The sequence below is a fragment of the Piliocolobus tephrosceles genome, unplaced genomic scaffold (genome assembly GCF_002776525.5).
Source record: "Piliocolobus tephrosceles isolate RC106 unplaced genomic scaffold, ASM277652v3 unscaffolded_108, whole genome shotgun sequence".
In the NCBI taxonomy this organism is placed as follows: domain Eukaryota; kingdom Metazoa; phylum Chordata; class Mammalia; order Primates; family Cercopithecidae; genus Piliocolobus; species Piliocolobus tephrosceles.
In genome coordinates this window covers 128,373-147,808 of record NW_022291865.1, presented here as the reverse complement: position 1 = coordinate 147,808, position 19,436 = coordinate 128,373, and the positions used below count along the sequence as shown (strand labels likewise).

The 19,436-nt window shown below is 42.1% G+C and overlaps 2 protein-coding genes across 3 annotated transcripts in view; both read left to right on the top strand.

The window, feature by feature from the left end:
* LOC113219835 (CTD small phosphatase-like protein 2) overlaps positions 1-19,436 on the top strand; it is a 110,306-nt gene that overhangs the window by 59,692 nt on the left and 31,178 nt on the right. For both annotated transcript variants that reach the window (XM_026447832.1, XM_026447833.2), the window contains exons 3-5: positions 4,730-4,868; positions 7,332-7,481; positions 13,329-13,544. In XM_026447832.1, coding sequence (XP_026303617.1) covers positions 4,730-4,868; positions 7,332-7,481; positions 13,329-13,544 — 505 coding nt within the window. The remainder of the gene's footprint in view (positions 1-4,729; positions 4,869-7,331; positions 7,482-13,328; positions 13,545-19,436) is intronic.
* LOC111529482 (histone H3.3-like) lies at positions 9,805-10,367 on the top strand. The gene has a single exon (XM_023196354.3). The coding sequence runs from the start codon at positions 9,907-9,909 to the stop codon at positions 10,315-10,317; it is 411 nt and encodes a 136-aa protein (XP_023052122.1). The 5' UTR covers positions 9,805-9,906; the 3' UTR covers positions 10,318-10,367.

Sequence of the window (19,436 nt, the reverse complement as noted above, 5' to 3'; positions counted from 1 at the left end):
TGCCCAAGCTGATCTCAAACTCCTGGCCTCAAGTGATCCTCCTGCCTCAACCTCCCACAGTGCTAGAATTACAGGCATGAGCCTCCACACCAGCCTCATGTTTTCTTTATGTATTTTATCTGATTTTGAAATAGAAGATTATCATTTTTATCTTTTCTTTCTGTGTGTTTTTCTGACATGTGTTCTTTATAGAGGTATTATTCTGCTCCGTGTGTTTCATTATAATGGTTTTGTGTGGAATTTGATATCTACACTTTCTTGCTCATTTTTACGTGAAATTAGTTTTTCTGAATTTCCAGAAAGTTGTGTAGTTCAGGGTATCTTTTTGAACAAATTTTGTTTTTATGTAGTTTTTTAAATATTAGTGATGCTTTTTGAGTTTTGTCTTGTATTTCTACCACGTGTTTATTTGGGATTTCTCTTTCTCTCTTCTGTGCCTGCCCTACTCACATTTGATTCCACTCCCAATACTTCCCCCTGAGTATGGAAACTTGTTCTAGAAGGGGGCCATAGTTGGTCAGTTTCAAGAGTTCATAAGAGCAGACTGTTCCTGTCATTTCACCTCTAGCCATGGACCCCCTATGCTATTGGATTGGACAGCAACTCCCCAATTCCCCTCCCCCTTATTTAATTTGCTATTCTCAAATTGGCCCATTGTGGTTTCCAGTGACTACCTACTTGTTAGGTATCTGGGGCTTCTGTTGTCAGGTGTGCTGCCTCACTTGTTGCTTACTTCTGTTTTCCTTTGCACTGGTATATGTGGACATTTAGTTATTGTGCTTGTTGGTTTGTCCTCATCTGCTTGCATTTTTGAGTTTATGGGGGATATCTTGTCTTCTGGTTTTGTTGTAAATGTTGCTTATGGGTTTTTCTTGCCTCTTCAGTTCCCTGTATTTACATGGAGATTCATATATTTAAGAACACCACCTTCCCACGATTTTCCCCTTCATTACCTATCTTAGAGACAACTTTGAAAAATACAAATTTTGCACTGAGGTGGAAGGATAGCTTGAGGCTAGGAGTTTGAGACCAGCCTGGTTAACATAGCGAGACCCTGTCTCTACAAAAAATAAAAACATTAACAGGGCATGTTGGTATGTGTCTGTATTCCTAGCTGCTTCGGAGGCTGAGGCAGGAAGAATGCTTGAGCCTAGGAGTTTGAGGCTGTAGTGAGCCATGATTGTGCTACTCCACTTCAGCATGGGCGACAGAGAGAGACCCTGCCTCCTTGAAAAAAAAAAGAAAAATGCAGATTTTAGAGAAGACATTGTAGGATTATTGTATTTAGTGAAACAGCTTATATAGTATTGTAGAAACTGTCTTTCCTAGTTCCTCTTCTTCTAAAAAATCCTACCATGTTCAAAGTATACCCAAATTTTACAGTTGAATGTTTACAAAAGACTAGGATTGGGTGACAAATTGTCTTTCAGAACTGGATCATCACGCTGGGCACCATGGCTCATGCCTGTAATCCCAGCACTTTGGGAGGCTGAGGCGGGAGGATTGCTTGGCGCTGGGAGTTCAAGACCAGTCTGGACAACATAGCAAGACCCTGTCTCTACTGGGGGTAGCGGAGGAAAAGGATTGGATCATCAGGCATTTCAACGAATTATTCTGAAGAGTAGGATTTTATTGTCAGTGACTGCAGAATTTTAGTCTTGACCTTAATAGCTTCCTCTTCCATTTTAGACATGTAACCTGAAGTATTTGAATGTGTTCTCAAGTGACCGCATTATAGTCTGTTCTGCAACAATATGTGGTGCCCCTACAATATTATTTAGCTTACTCACTATTGGTAAATAGGGGTGTAGTATCAATAACATGGTGCGGGGGTATTGGTTTGTAGATGATTTTCCTCTAAACCAGACAACAAACTGAATAATTAGAGTTGAAATTGATATTCTCTTCATCAGGAAAGTAAAAAGCCTCCAGTTCAGCTGCTACACAGGCACAAGTCCTTTCACCTGTATTTTTATTTTTATTTTTTGAGATGGAGTTTCGCTCTTGTTGCCCAGACTGAAGTGCATTAGCGTTATCTCGGCTCACCACGACCTCCACCTCCCGGGTTCAAGTGATTCTCCTGCGTCAGCCTCCCGAGTGACTGGGATTACAGGCATGAGCCACCATGCCTGGCTCATTTTGTATTTTTAGTAGAGACAGGATTTCTCTATGTTGGTCAGGTTGGTCTCTAAATCCCAACCTCAGGTGATCCGCCCACTTCGGCCTCCCAAAGTACTGGGATTACAGGCTTCAACCACAGCGCCCGGCCTATTTTTATTTTTAATTAAAAGTGATAATCTGCAGCAGACATTCCCTCTCCAGAGAGGTACACCCTGGTCTAGCAGGGACTCTTCACATGTGGCGGTTTGTATTTCCTTTTGTGCCCAACTTAATAGCAGCCCTGCTAGCTTAAGCTTCACTTCTCCCATAAGCCCTGGTTTCTACTTCATTGTTTCTGGTACCCTTTATTATCCCCTGAGGTAGCATTCCAGCCCTCTTAGCTGCCTTACTTGGGTAGGGATGTCCAAGTTTTCTCTCGTGGTCCCAATCGTTATTTTAGAGATAGGGTCTCTCCCTGTTGCCCAGGCTGGCGTGCAGTGGTACAATCATAGCTCCCTGCAGCCTTGAACTCCTGGACTCCCACCTAAGTCTCCCAAGTAGCTGAGATTACAGGCGTGTGTCACCAAGCCCAGCTCCAATCATTATTTTGTTAGTGTTATGGTTACAAAGTTCCAGGGGCATGAACTAATCTGCCCCAACATACCTCTCTCCCCTTCTGGACCCATTTTTTCCATAAGCTTTGTTTCTTTTATTGTTGCAGAATACAAGGTTTTCAGGAATGTATGTATGTATTTTATAGCAGCTGTACTAGGAAATTTCAGGGGGAGGCTAGGACTTAATGTAGTTGAAACTTTGCTGTATTATTTCTGTTCTTGGAAGACTTTATAAAGAGAGCTCCTGTATTTTTTGATAATGAAGATTCCACGTTTGTGATAGGAGGCTTCCCGATCCTCATTTTAAAATACAGGAGAACAGTACATGGTCAGAATTTGAAGGATTTTATTGTGGATCACTGAGGCAGTATTGTATGCTATTGTAATTTTCACCATTTACAATGCGAGATTTTGTTTCAGAAATAATACAGCAATGTCCAACTTTTAGAAAATGTATGTTAGTGTATTTTATTAGTTGCTGTAGGGTAAAAACATTAAATACAAAAAAGTAGAGATAAGAATGTTGATTATATTTACCAATTATATATAATATATACATTTGAAGATCTAATCCTTACCAAAAGATTTCAGGTGGTCTCATTAAAACAGCAAGGAATTATGTAGGGCAGTATTATAGTACTATTAGAAAGTCACTCATGTGGCCAGGTGCTGTGACTCATACCTGTAATCCTAGCACTTTGGGAGGCCTAGGCAGGCGAATCACGAGGTCAGGAGTTCGAGGCCAGCCTGACCAATATGGTGAAGCCCTGTCTCTACTAAAAATACAAAAATTAGCTGGGTGTGGTGGTGCGCACCTGTAATCCCAGCTACTCAGGAGGCTGAGGCAGAAGAATGGCTTGAACCCGGGAGGGAGACGGAGGTTGCAGTGAGGCGAGATCGTGCCTCTGCACTCCAGCCTGGGCAACAGAGTCAGACTCTGTCTCAAAAAAAAAAAGAAAAAAAAAAAAATCACTCATGTATATGACTATGACTCTAGAAAAAATTTACAAATGAGGCCTGGCACGATAGTTCACGCCTGTTAGGATTACAGAATCCTAACGCTTAGGTAGGCCTAGGCAGGTGGATCACCTGAGGTTAAGAGTTCAAGACCAGCCTGGCCAACATGGTGAAACCTCGTCTCTACTAAAAATACAAAAATTAGCCAGGCATGGTGGCAGGCGCCTGTAATCCCAGCTACTTGGGAGGCTGAGGCAGGAGAATCACCTGAACCCAGGAGGTTGAGGTTGCAGTGAGTCAAGATCATGCCACTGCACTCCAGCGTGGGCAACAGAGGAAAAACTCTGTCTCAAAAAAGAAAAAAAAACAAACAAAATTTACAAATTAGAGAACTATATATATAAATAGAGAAACGTAAATCATCCTAATGGCTGAAAGTGTACTATTTTAGTCCATTAATACTGTAAGAATAGTATAAACTGGTCATGTGGACTTGCCCCATATAAGGCAGCAAATAGCTTTGTTAAGGGGTAGACTCTGTGCTATTTATTCTGGCAATTAAATAATTGAGGTAGGCAGTGGGGGTGTGGCAGTGCCAGGCCCCACCTTTATCCCCACCCCCTATTTTTGGGCAATATGTGACTTGCCAGCACATTCATTGGGGCTGTCTCTCCTACCCTGAGTCGCTTAAAGAAATGATCTCTATTCTTTAGGACAGTTCTAAAAATGAGGGAAAGCATTTGAAGATTCAGAGCACATTGAATACTTCAATATTTTGATAGCATGGAAAACTTAATGGACCTTGGGGAAGAGATCTGAATTGTGGGGATGCTATAATTATATTTGTATATTGTAATTGCGTTCATACTCTTACAGCCCTGTGAAAATTTTTCTGTGTTTTCTACTACTATTTGGTATTACCTGTAATTGCATTTTGTTTTTCCTGGATATGAAAAGCAGAGGAAAGTATATTATACCATATTTTTTCATTTTAATATTGTAACCTATAAGGCAGAATGACTGTGCTTAGTGTGTTTTTTTTTCTCTTATATCTTAAGGAAGAGAGAGAAAATCCTTCAAAACGGAGTAGAATTGAACGTGATATAGATAACAATTTGATCACGTCAACACCAAGAGCAGGAGAAAAACCTAACAAACAGATATCTCGAGTAAGACGGAAAAGTCAAGTAAATGGAGGTTTGTTAATATTTAGATACTGTTTTATTTAGGTGTAAGCAGAGATCTCACCTGACACATTTCTTACCTATTTTTAAAAATATACTTTGAGGCTGAGTGCAGTGGCTTATGCCTGTAATCCTCACATTTTGGGAGGCCGAGGTCGGCGGATCATTTGAGGCCAGTAATTTGAGACCAGCTTGGCCAACATGGCGAAACCCTGTCTCTATTAAAATTACACACAAAAAATTAGCCAGGCGTGGTGGCGCATGCCTGTAATCTCAGCTACTCAGGTGGCTGAAGGTTGAGAATCGCTGGAACCTGGGAGGCGGAGGTTGCAGTAAGCCGAGATGGTGCCACTGCACTCCAGCCTGGGTGACAGAGTGAGACTCTGTCTCAAAACAAAACTACTTTGAGTAATTTCTGCCTTAACTTTGTAATCTTTGTATTATTAGTAACATGAAGTGAAATTAAAATGTGCTAATTTGAATCTTACTTTGAATTAAAGTAAGTAAAGGTAGAGTATATGCCTTTGTGCTATTTAGCATAAAAATATATGTGGATCAATATTTTGGACATCTAATAAACTCATTTCTTTTTTTTTTTTTGAGACAGAGTCTTGCTCTGTCCCCCGGGCTGGAGTGTGGTGGCCAGATCTCAGCTCACTGCAAGCTCCGCCTCCCGGGTTTATGCCATTCTCCTGCCTCAGCCTCCAGAGTAGCTGGGACTACAGGCGCCCACCACCTCGCCCGGCTAGTTTTTTTTGTATTTTTAGTAGAGACGGGGTTTCACCGTGTTAGTCAGGATGGTCTCGATCTCCTGACCTCGTGATCCGCCCGTCTCGGCCTCCCAAAGTGCTGGGATTACAGGCTTGAGCCACCGCGCCCGGCCACTCATTTCTTAAAGCAATAATAATTGTGACTTAATTGAAATACATACCAAATTTCTTCCTAGATTATTCTACTTAAAAGCTCAGAGGGGACTTGCATCACTTAGTCCAGTAGGTCTCAACTAGGGGTGATTTTTTTCCTCCGAGGGACATTTGTCAATATCTAGAGACCTTTTTGGTTGTCACAACATGTGGAAGAGTGGCTACTAGTGTCTAGCAGGTGGATGTCAGAGATGTTAAACATCCTATAATACACAGGACAGCTCTTCAAAACAAAGAATTATCAGACTGAAATGACAACAGTGCCACTGTTGATAAACTCTGTCAATACCTTGTTGTATAGCAGAGAAATTCCTCAAAGTCAAAAAGAAGGAGAAGAACATTAAGGAAAAGCAGAGACAGCTATACAGAATAACACTTCAGAGCAGCAGTCCCCAACCTCTTGGCACCAAGGACCCGTGTTGTGGAAGACCGTTTTTCCACTGACAGTGAAGGGAATAGTTTCAGGATAAACTGTTTCATCTCAGCTCATCAGACATTAGATTCTCATAAGGATCGCACAACCTAGATCCTTTGCATGTACAGTTCACAATAGGGTTCATGTTCCTAAAAGGATCTAATGCAGCAGCGTATCTGCAGATAAGGTAGTAGAGGCAGAGCTCAGACGTTAATGCTTGTGCACCTCCTCCTAATAGGATGCGGACTGGTACCAGCAGGTATGGGGTTAGGGACCCCTGCTTTAGAGTATGGAGTACTATTTTAACTAATGCTGTCTTAAACACAGCTGCAATTTCTCCCCTTGTCTCTGCCCAGTGCAATAATATATCTTTATTGTTAGAAAAAACAAACCAGGAGGGAGAAAAAGACTGAGACAAGACAAGGGGGACAAAATAGAGAAAGAAACAAGTTAGAAGAACCAAAGCAAAGAAGGAAATAAATGTTGTAGACATCAAAAGTTGTGGAAAGTCAGAGGATGATTAATTAGAACAGTTGCTGATTTTACTTTTATATTTTTAAAAGGTCTGTGGAACATTTTTATTTACAGGAAACTTAAAATTATTCTACCTGGCCACTCTGAGATGGTGCCTCAGTATCCATAAGTAATTTTTAACACTGCTATATATAGCCTTCTGCTTCAGTAGAGTTATGTTGCCTCTATTCATTTAGCTGTCATTCATTAGATAGAAACAGATGTGAGGGAAGGTTTTATGAATTAGAACTATCCCAGAATGTAAACAAACATAAAATTATTTGTGTTTTAGATGGTAGGAGCTAGTTTGCTTGCTTACAAAGAATTTTCTTCATTTTATGTTACACTGTGTTGATTTGAAGCCTTTCAGTCTAGAGGTGTAAATCTACTTTGAAAAAACTCAGTAAATGTTAGCATTATAAACACATTGATACATAAAGAGCATTTGACTTACAAGTAATTTACCTCAGTGTTTCTTTAATAAGCTCTCCTGAACATTAACATTAATTAGCTTTTGTGAAGTATTTTGAGGGAAAAAGAGTTATTTCTGTAATGAATGATTTATAACATGTTTCTGAAAGTCAGTGTTTTCTAGGTCATGACTCTTTTCTTATTTCTTTTTTAGAAGCTGGTAGTTATGAAATGACAAATCAACATGTAAAACAAAATGGAAAATTAGAAGATAATCCTTCCTCTGGCAGTCCTCCAAGGACTACTTTGTTGGGGACCATATTTTCACCTGTCTTCAACTTTTTTTCACCAGCAAATAAAAATGGTAAGTATAAATTGTTAACTGTGATTTGGGTGTTTTTAAAAAATGCAGTTTTTTTGTTTTTTTGAGACGAAGTCTCGCTTTGTTGCCCACGTGATCTCCGCTTACTGCAACTTCTGCCTCACAGGTTCAAGCGATACTTCTGCCTCAGCCTTACAAGTAGCTGGGACTGTAGGTGTCCGCCACCATGCCCGGCTAATATTTTTTTGTATTTTTGGTAGAGATGGGGTTTCACCATGTTGACCAGGCTGGTGTCAAACTCCTGACCTTCAAGTGATCTGCCCACCTCAGACTCCCAAAGTACTGGGGTTACAGATGAGAGCCATCATGCCCAGCAAAAAAATACATAGTTTTTAAAAAGATCTTTTTGATTTTATTAGCGTATTTTGTCAACATCTCATGTTTGTTTTCCACCTCATTAATAGTATACAGCTCCTTGGGAGCTGGGTGTGGTGGCTGATGCCTATGAACTCTTTGGGAGGCTGAGACAGGAGAATTGCTCAAGGGCAGGAGTTTGAGACTAGCCTGGGCAACATAGTGAGACCATGTCTCTATTAAAAAAATGTAGGCCGGGCGCGGTGGCTCAAGCCTGTAATCCCAGCACTTTGGGAGGCCGAGACGGGCGGATCACGAGGTCAGGAGATCGAGACCATCCTGGCTAACATGATGAAACCCCATCTATACTAAAAAATACAAAAAAACTAGCCGGGCGAGGTGGCGGGCGCCTGTAGTCCCAGCTACTCTGGAGGCTGAGGCAGGAGAATGGCGTAAACTCGGGAGGCAGAGCTTGTAGTGAGCTGAGATCCGGCCACTGCACTCCAGCCCAGGCGACGGAGCAAGGCTCCGTCTCAAAAAAATAAAAATAAAAATAAAAAATAAAAAAATAATAAAATTAAAAATTATTCAGGCATGGTAATGCACGCCTGTAGTCCTAGCTACTCCAGACTGAGGTGGGAGGAATACTTCAACCCAGCAGTTTGAACCCAGGAATTTGAGGCTACAGTGAGCTATGATTGCACCACTGCACTCAAGCTTGGACAGCTGTGTGGGACCCTGTCTCTTAAAAAAGTAAAAGACTGGATTGGCTTTGTCTTCTGGGTTGTGAGGGTAGTGGCTCACAAAAGGCTTGAAAGAAAAGCTGAATCTGGAAAAGTGGCAAAAGGCATTCCAGGTAGAAGGAGCAGCATGAGTAGAGGCCTTGCAGCAGAAAACAGCACAGTGTATTTGAGAGCTGTTTGTAGTTTTTAATTAACGGAGCATTGGATTTGAGAATGGATACAGTAAGAGAGCTATGACGAAGTCATATTACAGAGCTAACATAGTAAGATGATGAACTTTATTCAAGTGTGGGATAATTGAAAGTTGTTGGGTGTTTTCCCCCCCAAAGTGAAAGCAAGTTTTTTTTTTTTTTTTTTTTTTTTTTTTTTTTTGAGACGGAGTCTGGCTCTGTCTCCCGGGCTGGAGTGCAGTGGCCGGATCTCAGCTCACTGCAAGCTCCGCCTCCCAGGTTTACGCCATTCTCCTGCCTCAGCCTCCGGAGTAGCTGGGACTACAGGCGCCCGCCACCTCGCCCGGCTAGTTTTTTTTGTATTTTTTAGTAGAGACGGGGTTTCACCGGGTTAGCCAGGATGGTCTCGATCTCCTGACCTCGTGATCCGCCCGTCTCGGCCTCCCAAAGTGCTGGGATTACAGGCTTGAGCCACCGCGCCCGGCCGAAAGCAAGTTTATTAAGAAAGTAAAGGAATAGGCCGGGCACAGTGGCTCACACCTGTAATCCCAGCACTTTGGGAGGCCAAGGCAGACGGATCATGAGGTCAGGAGTTCAAGACCAGCCTGACCAACATGGTGAAACCCGTCTCTACTAAAGAAAAATACAAAACTTAGCTGGGTGTGGTGGCATGCGCCTGTCATACCAGCTGCTCTAGGCAGGAGAATCCCTTGAACCCGGGAGGCAGAGGTTGCAGTGAGCCGAGATTGCGCCAGTGCACTCCAGCCTGGGTGACAGAGCAAAACTCTATCTCAAAAAAAAAAAAAATGAAAGAATGGCCGGGCGCAGTGGCTCAAGCCTGTAATCCCAGCACTTTGGGAGGCCGAGAAGGGCGGATTACAAGGTCAGGAGATCGAGACCATCCTGGCTAACACGGTGAAACCCCATCTCTACTAAAAATACAAAAAAAACTAGCCAGGCGAGGTGGCAGGCGCCTGTAGTCCCAGCTACTCGGGAGACTGAGGCAGGAGAATGGCGTAAACCCGGGAGGCGGAGCTTGCAGTGAGCTGAGATCCGGCCACTGCACCCCAGCCTGGGCAACAGAGTGAGACTCCATCTCAAAAAAAAAAAAAAGAGGTCGCTCTCTAACGCCAGCGCCGCCTTTCGCTCGCCGAGCTCCAGCCGAAGGAGAAGGGGGGTAAGTAAGGAGGTCTCTGTACCATGGCTCGTACAAAGCAGACTGCCCGCAAATCGACCGGTGGTAAAGCACCCAGGAAGCAACTGGCTACAAAAGCCGCTCGCAAGAGTGCGCCCTCTACTGGAGGGGTGAAGAAACCTCATCGCTACAGGCCTGGTACTGTGGCGCTCCGTGAAATTAGAGGTTATCAGAAGTCCACTGAACTTCTGATTCGCAAACTTCCCTTCCAGCGTCTGGTGCGAGAAATTGCTCAGGACTTTAAAACAGATCTGCGCTTCCAGAGCGCAGCTATCGGTGCTTTGCAGGAGGCAAGTGAGGCCTATCTGGTTGGCCTTTTTGAAGACACCAACCTGTGTGCTATCCATGCCAAACGTGTAACAATTATGCCAAAAGACATCCAGCTAGCACGCCGCATACGTGGAGAACGTGCTTAAGAATCCACTATGATGGGAAACATTTCATTCTCAAAAAAAAAAAAAAAAAAGATTCTCTTCTTCCTATTATTGGTAGTTCTGAACGTTAGATATTTTTTTTCCATGGGGTCAAAAGGTACCTAAGTATATGATTGCGAGTGGAAAAATAGGGGACAGAAATCAGGTATTGGCAGTTTTTCCATTTTCATTTGTGTGTGAATTTTTAATATAAATGCAGAGGCGTAAAGCATTAATGCAAGTTAAAATGTTTCAGTGAACAAGTTTCAGCGGTTCAACTTTATAATAATTATAAATAAACCTGTTAAATTTTTCTGGAAAAAAAAAAAGAAAGAAAGAAAGAAAAGGAATAAAGAATGGCTACTCCACAGGCAGAGCAGCCTGAAAGGTTTTAAATTGGTGAATAATATGATCAGATCTATGTTTTATAAAGGTCACTTGGGCAATAGTGTGTACGCTAGATTCTGAAGAGGCCATAGGCAGGTAGAAAAAATAGTAGACTTGTAGTCATTCATGTGAGACTTGATGAGACCTTACTTGTATTAGAGAAGACAGGAAGGATCAGAGAATAGAAAATGGACACATTTTTGGTGCAGATTGGAAGTGAGAAAGAGAATAGAGATGAAGATGACACAAGAGTAGAAGATTCAAGGAAAATAAAGTTCCTGGGAGATAGATAATTGAATGTTATTTGGGCCATGCTGAGTTTGAAATGCCATGAAATAGTTAAATAAAAATATTCAGGCCAGGCACGGTGTCTCAACACCTGTAATCCAAGCACTTTGGGAGGCCGAGACGGGCAGATCACTGAGGTCAGGAGTTCGAGACCAGCCTGACCAACATGGAGAAACCCTGTCTCTACTAAAAATACAAAAAAATTTAACTGGGCATGGTGGCACTTACCCAGCTATAATCCCAGCTACTGGAGAGGCTGAGGCAGGAGAATTGCTTGAACCCGGGAGGCCGAGGTTGCAGTGAGCTGAGATTGCACCATTGCACTCCAGCCTGGGCAACAAGAGTGAAACTCCGTCTCAAAAAAATAAATAAAAAAAAAAACAAGCCAGTAGTAATATTTCCCCCTCATGCTGAAGTAAAGAATCTCTGAAGGTGTGTACACCTCTGAAAGTCTGTACAGAAATAGATGTCTGGGGAAGGAGTTGAAGTTTGATAAAGTTTTTTCTTGGAAGGAAGAGATGGTGTCATTAATGAGATAGTTCTAGTGGAAGGGACTTGGGAAGAATAGTGAAGTTTTACAGTGATATTTTCTTTCTCTCTCTCTCCCCCACCCTGCCCCTCTTCCCTCTCTCCCCACCTCTCTCCCCCCCCCCTCTCTTTCCCCCTCCCCCCCCTCTCTCTGCCCCCCTTCCTCCCCCACCACCTCTCCCTGTCTCTGTGTCTCTGTTTTATTTGGATTATGACCAGTCTTTGTAATTGTATTTTTCGTTCCATAGCTTGGGACTAGGGTCTGAGAAGTCTGTTGGTTACATTGATTCAAGAGGGATTTCTTGATGGATGACAGTGGAGGAATGAGGGATCAAGGATACTGAGGCTGCCAGTTTGACAGTGGGTTTAAGTGATACACCACGAAGCCTAACTAGATGAGGAGGGCTGAGAAGTGTTTGAGGGATGTGTTTGGAATTAAACAGACTGGCCTTTATCAAGTTCGAAGATCACATATAATGGGAGTGAGAGATATATAACTTGAGGGTTAGGAGGTTGTGGTAAGTTGGTTAACACAGTATTAGAATTTTAGGCTTCAGAGGTGAAGTTTCTCGGTGTTAATGTCCAGGTTATAGCCATGGTAGTAACTGACATAGAACAGTATTGAGTGAAGATAGTTGGAGCTGAAGAGGAAAAGAACTTTGAGGATTAGTCATTGGATGAGTCATTGACATCATCTATAATAACAACTAGAAAAAATACTGTGTTAAATAGAGCAGTAAACTACTAGCTATGTATTAAACTTCTTTGTGATTGAGAGGATCCTGGCAGTAGATGGTAAGTGCCAGCAGTGAGGATAAGTGAAGAATTGTATAGCCATGTGACATCAGTCTCAAAAGAGCAGACATTTTTTGCACATTAGTGGAAAACCAATGATTGGATAGTAGCAATGGAGATAAATGAATTTTGATTCAATTCATATATTGGGTGTGGGAGAATAAAGAACATTGAGGGAAGGGTATCAGGAAAACCTTTTAGGAAAGAGGTTAAACTTAAAGCAACAAGGGAGAAGGAATGTTCTGTAAGGAAGTTGAGAATATTGGAGGTTAATTTTTTTTGTTATTTTTGTTTAAAGTGACATTTGGAAGATTCCAGAAGGAAATGGAAAGACTTGGGATTATTTTTTTTTTCTTTTTTAATTGAGACAGGGTCTTGCTCTGTCACCCAGGCTGGAGTGCAATAGTATGATCACAGTTCACTGCAGCCTTGACGACCTGCTGGGCCCAAGCGATCCTCCCACTTCAGCCTCCTGAGTAACTGGGATCACAGATGTGCACCACCACACCCAGCTAGTTTTTATATTCTTTGTAGAGACAGCCATGTTGCCCAGGCTGGTTTCGAACTCCTGAGCTCAAGCAATCTGCTTGCCTCAGCCTCCCAAAGTGCTGGGATTACAGGCGTGAGTCACCACACCTGTATTTGTTATTGAGTAGTGAGTCTTTGTTATTGAGATGGAGGTTTGGCTGAGAAATTATTCTTATATCTTTTAATTAAAAGGTTCTCATGATTAGGGGAACAGTTAGCTAATTTTTTGATACCTCTGGTTGAAAAATTACAATTGCACACATGACTAGGATGCAAAAACTTTACTCACAAATGTTACTCTAGCCTGTAAGTCTTTGTTCTTCATTGTTTGAAATAGCTAGCAAAGATTCTCTAAAAAACAAAATCCTCGGCTTTGTTCCTGCAGGAATGATCAGTCTAAGTAAATATATTGTACATTGATGTTGCATTTAGTTTTTCTAAATAGTTGCATTTTTAAATGATGATAGTACACTGAATCATGATTTCAGGAACATCAGGATCAGATTCTCCAGGACAGGCTGTGGAAGCTGAAGAAATAGTAAAACAACTTGATATGGAACAGGTGGATGAGATCACTACCAGTACTACTACATCAACTAATGGAGCAGCTTACTCAAATCAAGCAGTTCAAGTGAGACCATCAATAAACAATGGTTTAGAAGAAGCAGAAGAAACAGTTAATCGTGATATCCCACCCCTTACAGGTGAAGAAAATTTCTTTTCTTATACATCTTCATGAGTAGTTGATAAAAAATATAGTATTTCATATTTTGTCTTAAATGAGCAGATTGTATGCATAGGTTTTTCTTCCTGGAAGTTAAGAAAAAATTAAAATTGGTGGACCGGGCGCAGTGGCTCAAGCCTATAATCCCAGCACTTTGGGAGGCCGAGACGGGCGGATCACGAGGTCAGGAGATCGAGACCATCCTGGCTAACACGGTGAAACCCCGTCTCTACTAAAAAATACAAAAAACTAGCCGGGCAAGGTGGCGGGCGCCTGTAGTCCCAGCTACTCGGGAGGCTGAGGCAGGAGGATGGCGTAAACCTGGGAGGCGGAGCTTGCAGTGAGCTGAGATCCGGCCACTGCACTCCAGCCCGGGCGACAGAGCCAGACTCCGTCTCAAAAAAAAAAAAGAAAAAAAATTGGAAACAAAACTTTGTCCCAAAAATCCAAAGTCATTTTGAAATTGAAAATTTTTTAAAGATTTTGACTAGGTATTAGTCATTTTACAGTTTAATTATTACCACTAATCTTACTGCTTGGAGAAATTTAATACAACTAACAAAATATATGCTCATGTTTATTAACATCCTTATTATTATTGCACAAGTCTTAGACCCTTATGTCTGAGGTCACTACCTAGAGGCAGTCTCATACCTTCAGATTTGTTTGATTACGTCGATGACATCCCCCCAAAAAGTGCTTCTGTTCCTAGATCTCCCCATATACCTAACTTTACAGCCTGACTTGGAACCTTATAAAGGCCAAACATAATTATTGGGTTTCGGAGCCAGTTGTCCCTGAAATGTGGAAACACATGGATTAGGAAGTTATTACCTCTGAGTACTGTGGTGAATAGACAAGGTACAAGATGGAATTGTGTTCCACCATTCTTAAAAGCAGAAATAAAACTGAAGAAGGCCATCTTCTTATTAGGGCATGGAGATTTTATCTTAGATGTTTGTTTGTTATTGTTGTTGTTTAATACCAGGTATTTGAGAGAGCCCAGTAAATAAAAGTTAAGAAACATAGTTTGGGGCCAGGCATGATGACTCGGGCCTGTAACCCAGCACTTCAGGAGGCCAAGGCAGGAGGATTGCTTGAGGTCAAGAGTTTGAGACCAGCCTGGGCAGAAGAGCCAGATGCTGTCTGAGGTGGAGTCTCACTCTGTTGCCCAGGCTGGACAGTGCAGTGGCATGATCTCGGCTCACTGTAATCTTGGCCTCCTGGTTGAAGCGATTTGCCTGCCTCAGCCTCCTGAGTAGCTGGGAATACAGGCATGTGCCACCACGCCCAGCTAATTTTTTTTTTTAGCTTTTAGTAGAGACGGGGTTTCATCATGTTGACCAGGGGGTCTTGAACTCCTGACTTCAAATGATGCGCCCACCTCGGCCTTCCAAAGTACTGGGATTACAAGTGTGAGCCACTGTGCCTGGCAAAAAAAAAATTTTTTTTTAATTAGCTGGGGATGGTGGCGTGTGCCTGTAGTCTTAGTTACTCTGGAGGCTGAAGTGGAAGGATTGTTTGAGCCCAGGAGTTCCAGACTGCTGTGAGCTATGATTGAGCCACTGCAATACAGCCTAGGCAGCAGAACAAGATCCAGTCTTGAGAAACAAAAAAGAAAAAAAGAAGCATAGTTTGGTTTAAGGAAATAGAATATTCAGATGGTTCCTGAGTTACAGTCGTTCAGCTTCCAATTCTTTTATTTTACAATGAGTTTATCAGGGTGTTAAATGCATTTTGACCTATGATATTTGTGACTTGTGATGGGATTATTGGGATGTAGCCCCATCATAAGTCTAGGAGCATCTGTACTTCTCTCAGCTATAAAAAGGAAACTTTTAAAAAACTAATTGATACAGCAGAAAACATTTAAAGAAAATATGATACAATTATGAAACTTCTATAGAATGCAATCCAGTAATATCAACATGAAGAGACAAGCAGCAAAATAGGAAAGGTTTATTTTAAAGTCATCAAGTAAAAGATTTATATGTATAATGTTAAATTTAGAATTTAAAAATAATACAGACTCTAACAAGCAAATCAATACAATTACATTCATTCTTTTGTGAGTAATATTTGCAATTTCACCCACCTTTAACCCATCATTTTATGCTTATTACTTTGCCCAGTGGTATAAGACTAATGAAGTGAAGTATAGACTAAAGTTCAGGGCTTTGGCTTCCTGTTTGATGTTTGTTCTGTATTTTCATGCTGCTGTGTAAGCCTTTGTATTTATTTTTTCTGACAACTATGAGGATGGAGAAAGGATTTCTGTAACCTTAGTGGTTTCTAGAAAGGAAAATTAAGATATACTGTAGTTGTCACAGTCATTCATTTATTCCCCCAACATTTATGAGCGCCTATTTTTTTGTGATGGGAACTGTTGATGAATTGACCCCTGAGGAGTTTGTGATCTAATTGAAAAGCCAAATATAGAAAAAAGCATCACTATACAATATGGTGAGTGCTGCTACAAAGAAATGAGCTAAATGACATGGTATGTCACATTGTAGTTACTCTGATTGGGATGATCATGAGAATATAGATAGATGCATTTAGTATGAGTGACAAAAGTATTCGTTTCCTTAACTTTGAGAACATAGCCAAAGAGAACAAGAAGGTAGGAAGCTGGCAGCTGTGTTACTTTGGACAACTTATGTAAGCTCTTGAGACAGTTTCAAAAACAGTTTTCTTAGCTTTAACATGGTTTTTGTAATACAAAGTTTTGCAGGCTAAATGAGATAAAATATGCAAAATGCTTAGCATATAAGCACCTAACAAATATTCTTGGTTGGGTGTCATGGCTCATGCCTATAATCACAGCAGTTTGGGAGGCCAAGGTGGGCAGATCACTTGAGCTCAGGAGTTCGAGACTAGCATGGGCAATATGGCAAAACCCTATCTCTACAAAAACAATAAAAAAAAAATTAGCTGGGCTTCATGGCTCGCACACCTGTAGTCCCAGCTACTTGAAGGACTGAGGTGGGAGGATTGCTTGAGTCTGTGAGGTCAAGGCTGCAGTGAGCTGTGTTCATGCCACTGCACTCCAGCCTAGGGAACAAAGTGAGACCTGTCTCAAAAAATAATAGTAAAACAAATAAAAATATTCTTTCATTCATCTGAGATTAATAGGAACTTGAAACAGTAAAGTTGTTGGAAGATATATTTTCTTGTGCTAATGAATTACTGGAAGCATAATGTCAGAGATGAACAAAAATTCTGCTTTACATCTGATGTCATCCATTGAACATACACACCACGTTGACTGTCTCAAAAGATGTTAACACATGATAATTGCACAAAAGATTAACTTTTGTCTTGAAAGACTTACCATCTCATTTCTATAGAAAGATTATAGAAATTTCTATTGGGTTCCACTTTAAATTTTTATATCTGAGACATTACCTATTTGGCTTATAAGTTAACCTTTGTCAGGGGCCGGGCGCGGTGGCTCAAGCCTGTAATCCCAGCACTTTGGGAGGCCGAGATGGGCAGATCACGAGGTCAGGAGATCGAGACCATCCTGGCTAACATGGTGAAACCCCGTCTCTACTCAAAAATACAAAAAACTAGCCGGGCGAGGTGGCGGGCGCCTGTAGTCCCAGCTACTCGGGAGGCTGAGGCAGGAGAATGGCGGGAACCTGGGAGGCGGAGCTTGCAGTGAGCTGAGATCCGGCCACTGCACTCCAGCCTAGGCAACAGAGCGAGACTCCGTCTCAAAAAAAAAAAAAAAAAGTTACCTTTGTCTTCTTACATTTAAGTTATAGTTATTGTCTTGGAAAATTCCCAGCATTTTTTTTTTTTTTTTTTGGAGACAGAGCCTTGCCCTGTCGCCCAGGCCGGAGTGCAGTGGAGCAATCTCAGCTCACTCCAAGCTCCCCCTCCTGGGGTCACGCCATTCTCTTGCCTCAGCCTCCCGAGTAGCTGGGACTACAGGAACCCGCCACCACACCTGGCTAATTTTTTGTGTTTTTAGTAGAGACAGGGTTTCCCTGTGTTAGCCAGGATGGTCTCAACCTCCTGACCTTGTGATCCGCCCACCTCGACCTCCCAGAGTGCTGGGATTACAGGCTTGAGCCACCGCGCCCAGCCAGAAAATTCCCAGCATAATTTCTAAAGCTCTGTCAAAAGCTCTGTCAAAAGATAGGCTCTTAGCTCAAACTGGGAATGAACGATGGCATGCAATATAGAATTACTTCTTGATCATTTTAAGTTGTTTATAAATTAGAAGTAAAATAATAAGTCTCCAAAGCAGTGATTTTGATCAGGTACGGTGGCTCACCTGCACTTTAGGAGGCCGAGGAAGGAGGATCTTTTGAGCCCAGGAGTTCAAGACCAGCCTGGGCAGCATAATGAGACACTTTCTTATCTCCACAAAAAAATTTTAAAAATTATCCAGGTGTGGTGGTAATCTGTAGTCCCACCTATATGGGAGGCTGAGGCAGGAGGATCGCTGGATCCCATGTCAAGGCCACAGTGTTTGTTCCACTGCACTCCAGCCTGGGCAACAGAGCAGGATGCTGTCTCAAAAAAAAGATTAAAAGAACGATTTCTGGCTGGCGGAGCCCAGATCGTGCCACTGCACTCCAACCTGGGCAACAGACTGAGACTCCACCTCAAAACAAAAAACGAGAAAACAACAGAATGCATGCATAAAGTAGCATTTCTTAATTAATTAATAAATTTTTTTTTTTTTTTTTTGAGATGGAGTTTTGCTCTTGTTGCCCAGGCTACAGTGCAATGACACGATCTCAGCTCACTGCAACCTCCGCCTCCCAGGTGCAAGCGATTCTCCTGCCTCAGCCTCCTAAATAGCTGGGATTACAGGTATGCACCACCACACTCAGCTAATTTTGTATTTTTATAGAGATGGAGTTTCTCCATGTTTGTCAGGCTGATCTCAAACTCCTGACCTCAGGTGATCTACCTGCCTTGGCCTTCCAAAGTGCTGGGATTACAGGCGCCCGCCACCACACCTGGCCGCATTTCTTAATTTTTTAAGATCATAGTCTTGGCCAGGCACAGTGGCTCACGCCTGTAATCCCAGCACTTTTGGAGGCCGAGGCGGGCGGATCATAAGGTGGGTGGATTATGAGGTCAGGAGATCCAGACCATCTTGGCTAACACTGTGAAACCCCATCTCTACTAAAAATACAAAAAATTAGCTGGGTGTGGTGGCACGTGCCTGTAGTCCCAGCTACTCGGGAGGTGGGGCTTGCAGTGAGCAGAGATCAGGCCACAGCACTCTAGCCTGGGGGACAGGGGGAGCCCCCTCCCCAAAAAAAAAAAAAAAAAAAAAAGATCATAGTCTTGAGATTCCTGGGAACATACAATTTTTTTTAACAAGTCTTCAGAGGGTTCATGAACTTTTTAAAGACTGTTCACAGGCCGGGTGCGGTAGCTCACGCCTATAATTCCAGCACTTTGAGAGATCAAGGTGAACGGATCACCTGAGTTTGGGTGTTTGAGACCAGCCTGACCAACATGGAGAAACCCCGTCTCTACTAAAATCAGCCACGTGTGGTGGCACGCATCTGTAATCCCAGCTGTTTACGAGGCTGAGGCAGGAGAATCGCTTGAACCTGTGCGGTGTAGGTTGCAGTGAATTAAGGTTGTGCCATTGCACTCTAGCCTGGGCGACAGATCGAGACTCCATCTCAAAAATAAAAACTACATTTGGGTCTGTTCTCAGCGTACATTTACTGACTGTGTGTATGTACAAGGCATTTTATGAACTATTACCCCATAAGAGCACCATGAAATTTTTTGGTGATTACATGTAAACACCATGCATTTTTTGGTGTACATTTTTGTAGTAATAAGTAGTAGATTTTTTCTTAGCTGATAAACATCTTAATTCTAACCATGA

Bases quoted from the DNA above. Each gene is read 5' to 3' on its own strand.
- LOC111529482 (XM_023196354.3), top strand. From the start codon at position 9,907: ATGGCTCGTACAAAGCAGACTGCCCGCAAATCGACCGGTGGTAAAGCA.